At 54.5% G+C, this 14,941-nt stretch overlaps 5 protein-coding genes across 5 annotated transcripts; 3 read left to right on the top strand and 2 right to left on the bottom strand.

The window, feature by feature from the left end:
* Positions 1 to 176: 176 nt before the first annotated feature.
* QC764_407210 (uncharacterized protein) lies at positions 177 to 2,986 on the bottom strand (the record flags this gene model as incomplete). Its single annotated transcript, XM_062947010.1, has 2 exons — positions 1,459 to 2,986; positions 177 to 1,401 (listed from the first exon to the last, which is right to left on the bottom strand). The coding sequence occupies exons 1-2, from the start codon at positions 2,073 to 2,075 to the stop codon at positions 177 to 179; spliced, it is 1,842 nt and encodes a 613-aa protein (XP_062800692.1). The 5' UTR covers positions 2,076 to 2,986.
* Positions 2,987 to 3,689: 703 nt separating this feature from the next.
* On the top strand, positions 3,690 to 4,938 carry QC764_407200 (uncharacterized protein; the record flags this gene model as incomplete). Its single annotated transcript, XM_062947009.1, has 5 exons — positions 3,690 to 3,792; positions 3,961 to 4,237; positions 4,292 to 4,374; positions 4,435 to 4,801; positions 4,858 to 4,938. The coding sequence occupies exons 2-5, from the start codon at positions 4,226 to 4,228 to the stop codon at positions 4,936 to 4,938; spliced, it is 543 nt and encodes a 180-aa protein (XP_062800693.1). The 5' UTR covers positions 3,690 to 3,792; positions 3,961 to 4,225.
* A 680-nt stretch (positions 4,939 to 5,618) lies between these two features.
* QC764_407190 (uncharacterized protein) lies at positions 5,619 to 6,441 on the top strand (the record flags this gene model as incomplete). The annotated part of the gene is made up of 3 exons (XM_062947008.1): positions 5,619 to 5,985; positions 6,066 to 6,139; positions 6,204 to 6,441. The coding sequence occupies 3 exons, from the start codon at positions 5,619 to 5,621 to the stop codon at positions 6,249 to 6,251; spliced, it is 489 nt and encodes a 162-aa protein (XP_062800694.1). The 3' UTR covers positions 6,252 to 6,441.
* A 97-nt stretch (positions 6,442 to 6,538) lies between these two features.
* NOT4 (General negative regulator of transcription subunit 4) lies at positions 6,539 to 13,528 on the bottom strand (the record flags this gene model as incomplete). Its single annotated transcript, XM_062947007.1, has 6 exons — positions 12,908 to 13,528; positions 12,723 to 12,789; positions 12,546 to 12,658; positions 10,349 to 12,492; positions 6,823 to 9,561; positions 6,539 to 6,774 (listed from the first exon to the last, which is right to left on the bottom strand). Exons 1-6 carry the CDS (start codon positions 12,949 to 12,951, stop codon positions 6,539 to 6,541), a joined length of 5,343 nt encoding a protein of 1,780 aa, XP_062800695.1. The 5' UTR covers positions 12,952 to 13,528.
* A 91-nt stretch (positions 13,529 to 13,619) lies between these two features.
* On the top strand, positions 13,620 to 14,765 carry ALI1 (putative NADH-ubiquinone oxidoreductase 30.4 kDa subunit, mitochondrial). Its single transcript, XM_062947006.1, has 2 exons — positions 13,620 to 14,104; positions 14,169 to 14,765. The coding sequence occupies exons 1-2, from the start codon at positions 13,750 to 13,752 to the stop codon at positions 14,672 to 14,674; spliced, it is 861 nt and encodes a 286-aa protein (XP_062800696.1). The 5' UTR covers positions 13,620 to 13,749; the 3' UTR covers positions 14,675 to 14,765.
* Positions 14,766 to 14,941: the final 176 nt, after the last annotated feature.

Raw genomic sequence — 14,941 nt, forward strand, 5'->3', positions numbered from 1 at the left:
CTAAGAAACAGTATCTATAAGACCTTGTGCTGAGGACTGTCCTTGTTTTCCCTTCCAGTGCAATGCGCCCCCCTTCCCGATGATGGTACAAATAAAGATGTCGCCCGCTGTGCTCTGACTCGAATAATACGAAGCAATGATAGACTGACACAATGCAAAAATCCTTCAACCAGCTACTAAGGGTCAGCGTCAGCGTCCATATCGGCATCGGTATCGGCATCGGCATCGACATCGGCGTCGGCATCAACGTCCCCATCCGCGTCAGCATCCGCGTCCGCATCAACATCATCGTCTTCCTCAGCTGTGTTAGTTTCTGAGATTTCCGGCACGTCCTGCCCGCCCATTTCCTCGTCCGAATCTTGCCCGGCACCAACACTGGCCGGCGCCGTGATGATGCTGGGTGTACCGACGGCAGTCGAGGGCGAACCGGCTTTAGTGGTAGATGCCGTCGATGGTGCATAATTCGCAGCGTTATTGCTTGCTGCCGGAGAAGGGTGAAGAGACGCCCGGGCGTCGTTATTCGGCACCGAATGTTGTGATTGGTGCCTCTGAGGCTGCAACTGTCGCATACCCTGCCCAGAACCAGTAGTTGTTGGCGACACTCCGGCACTCGCAGCTTCCAAGGTGCGCTGCGCTGAGAGACCGGCCGCCGCGGACCTAGACGACACGATCACATCCTTCCAGCGATTAATCGCCCTTGCCACAATCGTGTCGAGATCCGCATGCCTATCGGCCATGTTGAAGCCTACGCCGCCGCCATCCTTCGCTGCGCTGAAACCGAGCTCCAGCATGTGGTTGACCAGCTTCTCATCCATGTACACTGTTGTCGGCTGCACAATCTTGTACTCTTTAGGTTGCTGTAGCCGGCTCAAGTGTTCGATCTGAGACTTGAGATGATTGTTTTCTTGCCTGAGAAGGCTTTGGGTCTGCTTGAGTTTGGCACCCTCGTCTTGCTTCCGCCCCAAGCCTCTTGCCAGCTCGAGGGTCCACAGCTTGGCACGCTCAGGCCCTGGAAGTGAACACCAAACTGAATACGTCGCTGTTATGTGATCGGATATTTGCTGTTCCATCTTGTCGGCTGCCTTTTCAGCCTTACGCACTGCTTCTCGAGCATCTGGCTTGACTGGCACTAGGGAGGGAGGATATGTTAGATCTTCGTTCACCGCCGTTGTTGCCGCGGTGCAAGCCAGCTTCCATCTCCTGAACTCTTCTCCAAAATAATTTCGCAAGGCTTGCAGCTGAACTGGGCCGGGTGGTGTTATCGACCACGAAGTGGACGTCGAGTGCTGGGTAGAAGCAAATAACGTGGGTGGTTTCTCGAGACACTGCAACGTCAGTGCCGGAAAGTCCAATGCAAGAGGATCAAAGTCGAAAGGCATCGAGTGCATGTCGATTTGTTGTCTGTCAAAGAGCGTCAGTATACAAGTCTGTTTGGCACGACGAGAAAGCCTGGCTTACTTTGCAGCCCTCCAAGAACCCATGATTTCCCGCAATGCGAGTTCAGCGGCTCTTTTCGTATCCTCGGCATCTTGCAATACGTGTCTGGCGTCCAGTTGTTGCTTCATACGCTGGCGACTGGCTGATCGCTGATGTTGCCTGAACCCACCCTCGTATGCCGTGGCATCCCGCCCACCAAGGTCGTTGATGACACCCGTGGCTTCCCATGGTGTATTGAACGGATATTTCCTATCAGCAGTCCCTTTGCCTTTGGTTTGTGATACTGGTGTGATGGATGCAGAGTCGACCTCTACCGAAACAGACCCCTGACTCCTTCTCGACGCAGCCGTTGGCGTTCCGACTGACACTGACGTGTCTCGTCTTCTAACCCCAGGAGCACCGGGGGTTCCGGTCGAAGCTTTGGGACGACGGCGGGTGATATTGGATCGATTTCGTCTGATTTCTTCCACATCGTGAATCCCATCGGGGGCCTTGGGGTTGTTCTCCTTAATGAATACATCTAGATGGCGGCCGAGCGAAGACGATGTGAAGGCTTGGTGGCAATAGGTACAGGTCTTGTCCTTGACCGCCTTGGTTGTACCGGTCTCGGCCGACTGGGCCGGGGCTTCGTCGGACATGGCGGGCTTTTTGCTGACCTCGGGCAGTTGTCGGTGAGCCGCAGGGACGGGTGGCTGCTCGTACTCGCTCGGCGGAACGGTCACAGACGGTGGGGAGCAACGGGAGCTCTAGAGCAACCTGGAGAAGGGCGGGCCGTGGCGATCCAAGGGGGGGCCCCAGGGGGTAAAGACCCGGAAGCTTCTTTAGTTGGTCAACGTCTGTTGCTCCTTCGGCCGGACTGGTGCAGACACAAGACCATTGACGGGTGACGGGTGACGGGTGACGGGTGTTGGGCAACGGGCGTTTGAAGACGGGGTCGGTGTTTTATAACAGCAAACAAAAGAGATCAGAAAAGAAGAAGCGGCGGGAAGGATCGCAAACGAGGCTTGGGATGTTCGGGGTTTAAAAATGACAGATGGGGAATGTTCCGCCTCTTTTTGAGTGGTGAATGGATCGCCTCGTCTCGCCAGCGAGGAGGCCCAGACACATTTCTTTTTTGGATCCCCTTTCCCGGGTTATTGTACAGTACAGGTAACGCGGCAGGGGTTGGGACATCGACACCTCAGCAAGAGCCAGAGACAGTCGGTGTTGGCTTGCAGACAGGGAGATGCAGGTTCCATCCAAGACCTGAAGGCGTCGGCGGGCGGAAAAGATGGGTGCGATGTGAAATTTAAAGTTGCATGTGCATGTCGTATCTGCACCCAACTGACATTATCCAGAGGCAGGAACAGCAGCAGCCTTCCTTCTCCCGATCAGCCAGTTCCAGTCGAGGTTTGATCCATCAAGGTCAATTCTTTTTTTCTCAGGTTGTGCCGGAGGTCGGTGACATCTGGCAGTTCACCCAAGGTCATTTCCCTCTCGGGACAAGCGCAACAACCGGCAAACGTTGCTGTTTGTTCCGCCGCTTGCTTGGCGCTGATCATCGGCTGGGACTGCAGGGGTGCCTAGCCGGGACCGGGGTCGTGCCTGTAGGTTGCGCTGTCACGCCTGGGGCAAGCTTCTGGAATTCCCCTGAGATCAATCAATCAACAGGAAGCTTTCTGGTGACACTTTTACAACACCACTACCTACCTACCTGATGGATGTCCTGGAACTGTACCCGACTGGCTAGTATCACGACTGATGACTATCTTGGTTCCCAATTGGCATTGACTACTACTGTACAAAGCGGGAGGCACTCCTCGCCTCATCTTCCATCAGAAATTTGGAGATGCTTGTCCGTCCCTCCAACTCTTAATTTGAGCGTTGCAGTGACTCCACATGACAGCATGGCACATGGCTCCAGTGGGCATCTCGACTCGAAGCCATCCGAATGTTCGTGTTGGTCCCATGTTCTCCGAGGAACCGATGTGCGAAGGGGAGGTTATTATGAAGTTCATCAGGTTTGTCTTCATTTCCGTGGCCACAACCCCAAACAGGCGGTATTGAATAGATGATCTTGGCTTGCCTGTCATCGTTTCTTCAGCTAGAGACCAAGCTCTCCATAAAGCGATTGGTCAATGCGTTCTTAACATCGCCAGATCACCTGACCTCCTGCCATTTTGCCGTTGGCAAGCCATCCGCCATTTTTTCCGCAGAAGCCATCACCAACGCTGCGTGTTTGCTAGACGAGACTGGAACCGCTGAAACCGCACACCTGCGCCGTGCTAACCCCCCTGCTGTAAATAGCTTCACATAATCACCCAAACAAACCACCCCTCGTTTTTTCGTCTGATTCCAACGTCACAATGCCACCAGGTATGCTTCCATCCCAGCTGCAAAGCCCCTCGATGCATTTACGGTTGCGCGAGGGGGTGGCGCGTCGCGTCGCGTCGTCGCAAATCGACCTGTCGCCGCCCGCTTTCTGAGCTGCATCTTGTCATGTTCTTTGTCGTGCGACCAGCCATGTCTAACCCTCGAATTTAGCAATGAGCGATAGCGAGCCCTCGGATCGAGAGCTCAGCCCCCCGCCAAAGCGCAGCGGCAAGAAAGCACAGCGCTACTCCGAACCCGTCGACGAAGAGGAGCCCGAGATTGTAAATGGGGATGTTGCCGAGGACGATGAGGATACTGAAGAAGAGGATGGAGACGGGGAAGCCGAAGTGTATGGACCCGCCAGAGACGATGATGCGTGGATTGGACAGTCGCTGACAGGGCGAATAGTTATGTTGTTGAGAAGATTCTCTCGCACATGATTGGAAAGGTGGGTTGAGCGCAACATGGGATCGCAACTTGGCTTTCATCTGACTGCTTTTAGGGCGGCGAATTACTATATGAGGTCAAATGGGAGGGATACGAAAAGAAGTCGGACCGCACGTGGGAACCGGAGGAAAATTTGACGTAAGGAACTGTGGTTCTGTCTTGGGACTGGAACAATAGGGCTAACGGGCTTAAACATAGTGAGAACGCCTCCGAGGCTCTCAACGAATACCTGAAGAGCATTGGTGGCAGAGAAGCGCTCCTTAACGAAACCCACACCGCCGTCCAGAGCAAGAAGCGCGGCCGCAAGGATTCGTCAACCCCGCAAGCATCTACCACCAGCAAACGATCCAAGAGAAATGGCAGCCATCCTGCAGACTCCGAGCCCCCAGCCAGCGCTAAGCAAGCGGTCTGGAAGCCACCAGCAGGAAGCTGGGAAGATCATATTGCGCACCTTGACGCATGCGAGGACGAGGAGACCCACAAGCTCATGGTGTACCTAACATGGAAGAACGGGCACAAGACTCAACACGAGACTAGCGTCATCTACTCGAGATGCCCTCAAAAAGTAGGTTCTAGAGCCCCGCACATGGCCGTATTGAAGTGCTGACGTTTTCCGTCTAGATGCTGCAGTTTTACGAGCGTCATGTACGCATCATCAAGAGGGAAGAGACACCGGTCGACTCACCCCCTGCCAACTCCTGAGTCCTTTGTATTTTGACTCTTCACTGTAAACCATGTTGTAACAGCACTCTTGTCGAATTTGTTTTTTTATTCTCCAAGGCTCTGACAGGCCAGGACAGGCGTTCAGGGGGTCTTTTCGAGCAGAGGGATGGCGCAGATGATTGCCAGGGGAACATTTTGTTTAGCTGACGATTGCGGAATTTGATACTTTGTGTGTTTAGTACTTTTGAGATATTGACATCGGATGGAGCTGCCCTCGCAAATCAACACACATTTTCGGTCAATGGCACACAGTTGGAAGTTGGCGCTGCTATCATTTTGGCTACTCGCTCTTCTCTAGGTAGATAGTCCGTCATAGAAAACATATTGACTGCACCCAAAGCATGCTCGCTGTAATCAAACCCAATTAGAATCGGACTGACTCCTCCATCCTCGGTTTGTGTATATTTTGGTCCAACCCCTGTTCGTCTGTCACGGCACTTTTAGAGCTCGGGCTTATATAATCATTCAACCGTCCACCGGAGAACCGCCACCAGCAACACCGTCATCCTCAGCTGTCTAGCTCCTGCCCTTTGTCACCTACGTTGGTGTTGTGCGAAATGAACACATTGTATTAGAGCTCCCACATTTGCCAACCTATTAACTCGCCATCGCTGTCTCACCTTACCCAACTTACCCCATTCCCCACCCTTTCAATCACCATGCCAACCCGCGGCCCCGTCCCCCTCTCTCTAGTCCCCTCCTCCCAAGCAGAAACCCTCAAAGTCGGCCCCTTGACTGTTAGAGTTTTTGAAGACGGGTCAAACACCCAGAACAGAGTCTCAGCGGTGACCATCACCCTCCCCCCGGGAACGTCAGGGCCGCCAATGCACTGGCATCGGTTTCACGACGAGCTCTTCTTCGTCACCAAGGGCACAGTCGTCTTTTCTACCCCGGAAGGGGACGTCGTCACCAAAACGGGCGACTGCATGACTGTGCCCCCGGGTGCGATCCACACGTTCAGGAATGGGAGTGAGAGCGAGGAAGGGGAGTGCTACATGACGGCTACGCCGGGGCATTATGTTGATTGTAAGCTCACCTGAACTTCCCACCTGGGTTTTCTTGCCTTGCCTAGAGGGAAAAAGGATCCTAACAGGTGGTGGTGACAGATTTCAGAATGTTGTCCAAGGCTACTGCTGGGTTGGTGGGGGGGAAGTTGGGCAAGGAGGAGACGGAGCATTTGGTGAGTTCTCTTACTCTTGATGATTACCTCATATGTGATGGGGATGGTTAGCTGATGATGGCAGATGGCACTGTTTGGAACTTTCCCGCCTGATGTTGAGAGTGAGCCTTGATTTGGGGAATGAACAGAGGCAGCGATCATGATTTGTATGTGAGCGGGGAAGGTGTGTAAGGTTAGGTAGGTATATAACTTTGGCTGGTTGGGGTGATAGATCATGAATTCACAGCTTTATGATAGCAGCATGGTCAAAAATAATCTTGTAATTTATTTTTAATTCTGACTTATACAATACGGGGTATCATACCCGCAATCAATTCTCCCCCCTGGCGCTCAACCCCCTAATCCATACAAACAACGCTGACAAGATATCACTAACACGCTATAACAACTCCCATCCCATTAATAATCAGCCCCCATCCAATCCAGAACCCCACAAACCCCCTCCACCACTCCCACCCCCCACCCAACAACAGCACTCACCAACCCCTCCACCAAAACAACAGCCATCCAAACCGCCGCAAAAGCAACCTCATGCACCCTCCCTAACCCCCTCAACGCCCTCGCCAACCCAACCGCCATCCCAATCAAAACAACCCCATCATGAACCACCACACCCATATCCTCCTCCTCCTTCTCTTGCTCCTCACCAACGAGTCAATGATGTCCCCCCAACCCCGTCCCACTAGTGCTCAACAACAACTTCCTATTCTTCTTCACCAAACTAACAAAGCTCCTCTCCAGCTTCTCCGCCTCTTTCCTCGCCGCCGAAAGCGCCTGCTCCGCATCCTCCAAACTCATAAGCGGCACATTCCCAAACGGCCCCGCCGGCCCCCCAGCGCCCGGGGGAACATGTCTCTGCCCTGTTCCTGTCCCTGTCCCCTCCGCACCACCACCACCACCACCACCACCACCACTACCATCCACCCCTCCCTCAAGATAACTCGCAAACCCACCCGGACTACTACCCCCAGCTTCAGCAAACGCCCCGACCGGACCAGGATAATTCAGCTCAGGAGCAACAGCATCAGCCATATCACCTCCCCCATGCCCAACCATCCCCGGTCCCCCAGCTCCATACAACCACGGCGCCATCGCCCCCAAATTCGCCGCCGCAGCAGCATTAGCTTGCGCCTGTTGTTGTTGTTGTTGTTGCTGCTGCTGCTGCTGCTGCTGCTGTCCCCCTCCTTGTCCACTCCCCCCAGTCCAGTTGGAAATCGCCTTAGGAAAACTCATATCCCTAGAGTTGAGGTTCAGTCTCGGGAGGACATACTGATTGATGTAGTAGATCGCCTCTTCCCTCTGGATCTTGTTCACCGGATCGCTAGGAAAAGCTCCCTTGCCCTGGGGGAAGTAACTCGGTGGTCCATTGGGAACAGCTCTCCCTTTAACGAGCGAGAACCCAGAACCCGTGTCGTGACGGGAAGAGATGAATGACGCCGGGGAGGCTGCCTCCTCCGCGATTGCATTTTGGAGCTCCAAAAATCTGTCTTCCTCGTCGGCGGTGAGGTTGCGGACGCAATCACCGTTGGGGGTGATGAGGATCCGGACACCGTCGACGACCTTCCTGACGGGCTTGCCAGACAACAGAATGGCCTGGTCCTCTTCGGTAACCATGTTCTTGGTGGGAGTCATGGTGTTCTTGGCTGCCAGCTCCCAGAGACCCGCAGCGTTGATGTCATTTTTCCACCGGTCGAGGGGGATGGTGGTGGGCTGGAAGAAGGCGAGCTTCTCGAGGTTCTCAGGAACTAGGCCGGCCTCGTGGAGGCTTTGAAGGATCTCATGAGGCAAGGGCCCCTCGCGAGGGATGGCGGCGTTCTGCTGGTTGCCACCATCGGGGGTGTTGGAGTCATATCTGTTCTTGTGAGTAGGCTCACCAGTCAAAGTAGTAGTTTCATTGGCGGTAGAGCGGTAGGTTGAAGACTCTTCCTTCACTTCCTTGACCTCCTTGGACTCCTTGGTCTCCTTTGTTGAGGGAGCAGGGGAAGCAGCCGGTGGCTCGGAGGTGCTCTTCGCCGTGGTCGGGGTAGCAGCTGGCTTCTCTTTTTCCTTCTTTTGCTTCTTTTTGCGGCCGATGATGGGCCCAATCTCGACCTCGGACTCTGGCTTGATAGGCTGCGCAGCGAGGACGGCCGATTCCTTCTTGGTCAATTCCTTGCGCTGCTTTCGCTGTTGGCTCTTGGTTGTGGTCCGGGTTGGGGCGGACCCAATCCTGGAAGAGGGAGGAGGCGAGTTGGTCCGCGAGGCTGAGATGGAAGCGGAAATAATGGAAGCGCTGTCGGAGATCAGTTCGCTAGCAGGTGTCTCAGGCCGATGGGCAGATGCCGCGGCAGATGAGCGCGCCGAGGGCGCGGTGAGAGACGGACCCGCACCCATGATAGGCGTCGATGGCGTCTCCGTCTTGGGCGTGGCCACCAGTCTTAGAGTTTTAGGTGCAGCCCGTGAAAGTGGTGACGAAACGGAAACCGGTGTCGGAGCAGGCAGCGCAGGGAACGCCGAGTCCTTCTCTGCGGTAGTCGACTTTGTCGATGCCGAGGGCGCTTCCAGATTCCGAATCTGGGAGACCTTGGTGGCAGCCGCGATATTGAGAATGCCAGGCACAGGACGCTTGTCGTTCTTCTTATCAGCAGGAGCAGCAGTAGACTTTTCTGCGGCCTTGGATGTGGCAACAGTTGAAGACGCCTCCAAAACCTTGACAGGTGCCGCAGCCGCAGCCGCAGCAGCAGCCGCAGCAGCAGCCTTTTCTTTCTCCTTTTCCTTCTCTTCGGCCTTCAACCTCTCTTTTTCCGCCTTCTCGGCCTTCTCTCTCTCAAGCCTTTCCGCTCTCTCGGCCTTCTCCCTTTCCTTCCTCTCCTTCTTCTCCTCCTTCTTGGTCTTCTTGGCGCTCTTCTCAGGTGCGGCCTCACCTATCAACTTCTTGCTAGAGCTTGCCTTACTTGGTGCTGGCTTTGGTGTAGCAACAGGTGTGGCCACAGCTGAAGCCTTTGGTGAGTTGAGAGCTGGGAAATCTTCGTCCTGTAAGGTGACTATCTTTGGGGCCTTGGCTTTGGCAATCTCCTTGGATAAACCACTTTCAGCGGCCAGTGCCTTGATGATATTTTTCGCTTCAGAGGCTGATGGAGTAATTGTGCGTTTGCCTATCAGCGGGCTTGGGGCAGCTGATGGGGCAGATTTAGACGAAACCTTGGGCGACGCCACTGATGGGGTTTGTCGCCCAAAGTTCATGGTGTGGAGTGACGCATGTGAGATAGCAGGTGAATGTTGGACGCTTGGAATTGGAAGTCCGGGTGGCGCCGAAGGCGTTCCAGTCCTACCAAAAATCTCAAAGCCCCCAGGGGGGTGTCGAATGTTGACATCGATAGGCTCATCCGCCACAAGCGCGTCGATGCTGGGTCTAAACTCTTCGAGTGAGAGTAAGTCGTCCTCTATAAACCAAGTTAGCTTCCATATCTTTTGAATGGCTCAAAGTGCAAAGCTTCAGATGAAAGATACATCCAGGAGAGAGACCGCTGGGCCTGTGGGGCAGAGAGGATGGAGGAAGGAGGAAGAAGAAGGAGCACAAGCAAGCAGCGCCATTATATACAGGAGAATTAAGTCACATCAAGACTACCATCATCGTCTTCCGGTTGGTAAAGTGTACTATCGGAATGGTGCGAGAAAAAACGCTTTATTTTATCCACCGATGCCACCTCAGCCCCAGCTGTGTTTAAAACCTGGGGCCCAAGTTAACGTACATGAAGGAGAACCCCAAAGGAAGACGATGAGAGCTTGCCTGACGTGACCACAAAAAGTCTGATGTTGTTTTTTGTCTTTCCATGACCGCCCGCCCCAACCCTTGGGATGTATCCCAAGGCCATTAATCCACCAACAAAATGCAAGTGACGCCAGTGCTAGGCGGGTCCCTCCCTCGTGGAACCAATGCCTGCGATGCTCGAGAACCGTGATTTAAGCCCGCTCCCATAAGAAAAGAAAACAGAAACAATCCCCTGGCTGAGCCACCTAAACCAACGCTGTCGTGATATATAGTGACATAAAAAGCCAAACAAAACGCATGTGCTCCTCCTTCCCTCCAAAAAAATGATAGTGATATGTGTGTAATGCGATGCAAAAGCCAATTTTTCGTGAAATCGCGGCCGGCACTTCCGGATCAGAGTCGTCATCACCATTGCCGGTATGGCTGGTTATACATCATGCCCTGGTTGGTGTACCCACCTTGCGACTGACCGCCGAACACACCCGGCCCGAGTCCGCCATTGCTCTGTTGCTGCAGGGTTTGCTGCTGGTGTTGCAAGCTCTGCTGATGCGACTGCATTCGCGCCTGAAGTATGCTCGGGTCTGCAAGATCAACTATGCCACTCCCCCCAGAGGAGGAAGTGTTAGCGTTTCTGTGCTTCTTCCCCTTCTTCTTCTGCTTTGAACCCATGTCTTGGAATGCTCCAGGCTGCGAGGCAAAGAGCGAACCGAGGTGGTTCGAGGCAGGAGCCGGGGTCGAGGAGTTGGAAGGTGGGTACTGGTTAGGGTTGAAAGAGAACGTGTACTCACGCTTACCAGAATCATGAGCCTGGGCACCTCCGCCCCTGTTGCGGTTGATAAGTTGTTGCATAATCTCGTTATCCTTTGACGCCCCGCCGAACGCCGCCGTCAAGCCAAATCCGTGCTGCCCAAACATGCCGGGAGGTGTGCCAGTCGACTTGAGACCCGGAGGCGGCGGCGGCATGGAGGAACCATAGTACTGGTTGCCAGCCTGGTTGTGGAACGTTGAAGGCATCATGGACGACTGCTGAGCCATGATGCGGGGGTTGCCCGTGAGCTTCACCGACGTAGAGGACGCAGCGTCTCTGTTATCGTTGGCGAAGCTGAAGCGGGAGCCCTGGCGGTTGTGGCCCTGTCCCTGGAAGAGGGTGTTGGTCTGGGCTGTCAAGTGTTCGACAAACCCAGTTGGGGGGCGCATGAAGCTTCGCTGTTGAGGCGTCATTGTCCGACTGGCAGTACCGATAGACCCAAGATTCGATGTCGATTGGGTCATGCCAGAGCCCACAGCTTGACCAAAGAAGCCATCGGCACTGCCTCTCTGAATGGGTGGTTGAGCGGTGCGCCGTGGGTCAAAGCCGTGGGTGTCACGAACATGATCCCGGTCCTCTGGTTCGCCACCCAGTGCGAGACTGCCACTGCTTTCAGGCTCGCCCTCTGAGGGCTCACGAACACTCGCAGTAAGTTGGTCACCAGTGGTGCTCGCGGCCTCGGACTCCCTCATCGCCCGGCGACGCTCGCCTCCACGAGAATCGAAAAGAGGAGGGTACTTGGAAGGATCATCCTGCTCAGCACTCGGTTTCGGCCACGCCAGAGCGCAGCCTTCGAGCGACTTGAGCAGAGACTTGAGGGTGTCCTGAGTGGTGCGCTTGGCTCTTTCAGCAGGAGTTTTGGCCGACTTGGTTCGCGTAGCCGGCGATGCCGCTGCGGGGGTTGGGGTTGGCGCCGAGGGAGGTACTGGGGCAGATGCCGGAGCTGCGGTGGAAGGCCCTGGCGTGGGAGCCGGTACATCGGCAACTGGCTCGTCCTCCACAGCAGACTCGGTCGTAACTGGCAGCGCATTCGAGATGGCAGGGCTTGGTGCGGCACCACTAGTGGCATGGCTGCCCCTTCTGCTACGAACCTGTGGGTTACGTGCCCAGTTCGCGGTGGCAGGCAGCGCCGGGCCATCGCCGTGGTCTGATCCATCTTTGCTAGAACTGCGAATCATGGGCTGGGCGGCTACCGGTGCAGGCGAAGGATGGCTCTGCTGTCTTGATGCAGAGCGGGAAGAACCAGCGGCGTGGGGTATCGGTTTCTGAGCATTGATGCCGTTGATGGACGATAGATCCTGCCGCGTGTAGCTGTCCTCCTCCTCAGCCAGCTCATGCAAGAACATGCACTGGCGGTTGGTACATGTTTCGTGCCGCAACCAAGCAGAACAGTATTTCGTCGTTCCTAGTTGCGCCCTGAGGACTCTGTCCCCATTCATGGACCCATTGACTGCCTGAATGCACTTGGTTGCATCCTCCTGTTTTTCAAAGGTGACGTAAACACCCAGAGATTGGTTGTGGCCGTCAGTGCCACGTCGATTACTAATCGATATTTTCTGGATGTTGCCGTACTGGCCAAAGAATTCGGGCTTTCGAAGGGTTTTGAGCAACTCGTCTTCACGAACTGTCGGCTGCAACCCGGTCACATAAACCAGGTTCTTTTGGACAACTCGGACGCCGACAAGGTTCTTGCGACTGTGGTTTTCGGCCTCTCTTTTCTGGGCTTCCTTTTGCCGTTGCTCAGCGGCACGCTTCTTTTGGCTCTTGGCCACATTGGCTCGGAATGCTGCGTATCTGGGCTGCTGTCAATATCCAAAGCCAGGCATCATCTTATGAACTCCACTTACTCCTCAGGTGTGACAACTTTGTACTCGATCGTGGCTTCGTTGTAGGGACGACGACACGCAGGACATAGCCCGTTCATATTGTTCCTAATGTTGTTGAAACAGAACTGACATATCTGTAGCGAGTGGGCGGTCAGTAATCTGATGAGCAAATCGCGCAGGGTGTTGACGGCAGCATACCTGATAACCACAGGGGCATGGACGGAAGTTTCGGTCTGAGAGATCGAACTCCTCGATGCAGAGGGGGCTAGTAGCATGGTTAGCATGGAACTTGCGCTGGAGGTGCGAGAAGAGGGGGCGCCGAGCTGCGGATGCCGGTACTGCTGGTGGGGACAGAAAGCCCCCTGAGGAGGGAAACCACATACCAAGTGTCCTCATCATCGTCGATGAATGTGTCTTGGTGCGTCATTGTGAATTATGTGGAGGTGGTATTGTCGAGATGGGGTTTGTTCCGATACTCGAGATGTGGTTTCGAGTGGCAAGATCGAAACGACGAGGTGGTGGTGTGCTTTTGGGCAATATGCTGGATGTAAACGGCCAAGGCGAATTAAACTTGGTGCTGGGGTTGCACTCGGTTTCTTGAGATTAGAAGAGTCGAGGTAACAAGTCGAAAAAAAAAAAATACTCGGAACAAGGTTGAAGAGACCACTGGGTGCGCCTGGTACTGTATTTATTGATTTATGCTGGACCAACTCGCTGGTGGAGGTGAATGAAAAGAACAAGAGACGATTGTCCAGCGGCGAGCAGAGCCTTCGAAAGCGTCACGGAGTCGCTAATCCGCTTTTGGTTAGTCTCGTCTGGCACGTGTCGCGTTGTGCTCGGTTCTCCGCGAAAGCAACGACACCACTTTACAGATGAAGCGTCAATGACTATTTGTCTCAGCAAACCGGGGGATAGCTGGTGTCGTTTGATTGGGTGTTTTATCAGGAAGAGTAGTTGAGATCAGTCAGGTAGGGTAGAGTAAAATCGAAAGCCACGTTGATAAATGTATTTGTACGAAAGAAATTGTGGGGTAGCTCGCCTCGAGCAACTTTTGTCTGTTGTTTCACTCTCGGCTTCAAGGCACGTGATGGGTCACCTGACTCAGCCATGGATTCGAGCTCCAAGCTTTCGACGTCAATTGCAAATCGACCTCGTCAAGCACCCATATTCGACTGAGGGCACTGGTTGATTCCCAGCAATTGGCTTCAGCCCCTCGACTCCAACCATGGCCAGCAAGCTCTGCAGAAGCAGGGCTTTGGCCTCGGCTTTCCGACCAACAACCTCCTCCATTGCGGCGCCCATGGTGCGGTGTTTTGCCAACACTGCCCGTAGCAATGTCGCCGTTCCCAAGGACGCCCCGAACCCCCGCGAGCTTCCCCGCGACCAGATCGGTACCCTCAAGGCCGCCCCCGTGAATCCTGCCGACAAGTACCAGGCCAAGGCGGATGCTATGCACAAGTATGGCGCCTGGCTTATGGGCTGTCTTCCCAAATACATCCAGCAGTTCTCTGTGTGGAAGGACGAATTGACCATCTATATCTGCCCCTCTGGCGTCATCCCTGTCTTCTCTTTCCTCAAGTGTAAGCCGCAGCCCGTTACGCCCCCTGGGTGATATCCACCGTCTCTAACCTCGATTCATCATAGACAACACCTCTGCCGAGTTCACCATGGTCAGCGACATCACCGCCGTCGACTTCCCCACCCGTGACCAGCGCTTCGAGATCGTCTACAACCTCCTCAGCATCCGCCACAACTCCCGCATCCGTGTCAAGACCTACGCCGACGAGGCCTCTCCCGTTCCCAGTCTTACCCCCCTCTATGATGGCGCCAACTGGTATGAGCGCGAGGTGTATGACATGTTTGGTGTGTTCTTCGTCAACCACCCCGATCTCCGCCGCATCATGACAGATTATGGCTTCGAGGGTCACCCCCTGCGCAAGGACTTTCCCCTTACCGGCTACACTGAGATTAGGTATGACGAGGAGAAGAAGCGCATTGTCACAGAGCCCTTGGAGCTCACGCAGGCGTTCCGCAACTTTGAGGGAGGCTCCAGTGCCTGGGAGCAGGTTGGATCTGGCGTGGATGTTACGCCCGAGACCTTCAAGCTGCCGACACCAAAGCCAGAGCCTCCTAAAGAGGAGAAGAAATAGATGGAGACGAGGGGGAGGGGGGCTTTGTAAATATTTTGTGTTACCAAGGCGTTCATACAGCAGTCTTGTTAAGAGTTCTGTGGGGTGCCAAATGCAATGTGTGAGGTGTCAATCTGGTGTTGCCCGTCCATGCTGCATGATTATATTCGTATGTATCCTTCGTTCAAGGGGCCATATGAGGAGGAGGCGTAAGCCATTTACATGACAAGGAATGCTGAAAACCAGGAAAAAATCACTACGGTCCCTTGTTTGCCTGGCTGCAAGCCA

Source organism: Podospora pseudoanserina, chromosome 4 (assembly GCF_035222485.1).
Source record: "Podospora pseudoanserina strain CBS 124.78 chromosome 4, whole genome shotgun sequence".
Lineage (NCBI taxonomy): Eukaryota > Fungi > Ascomycota > Sordariomycetes > Sordariales > Podosporaceae > Podospora > Podospora pseudoanserina.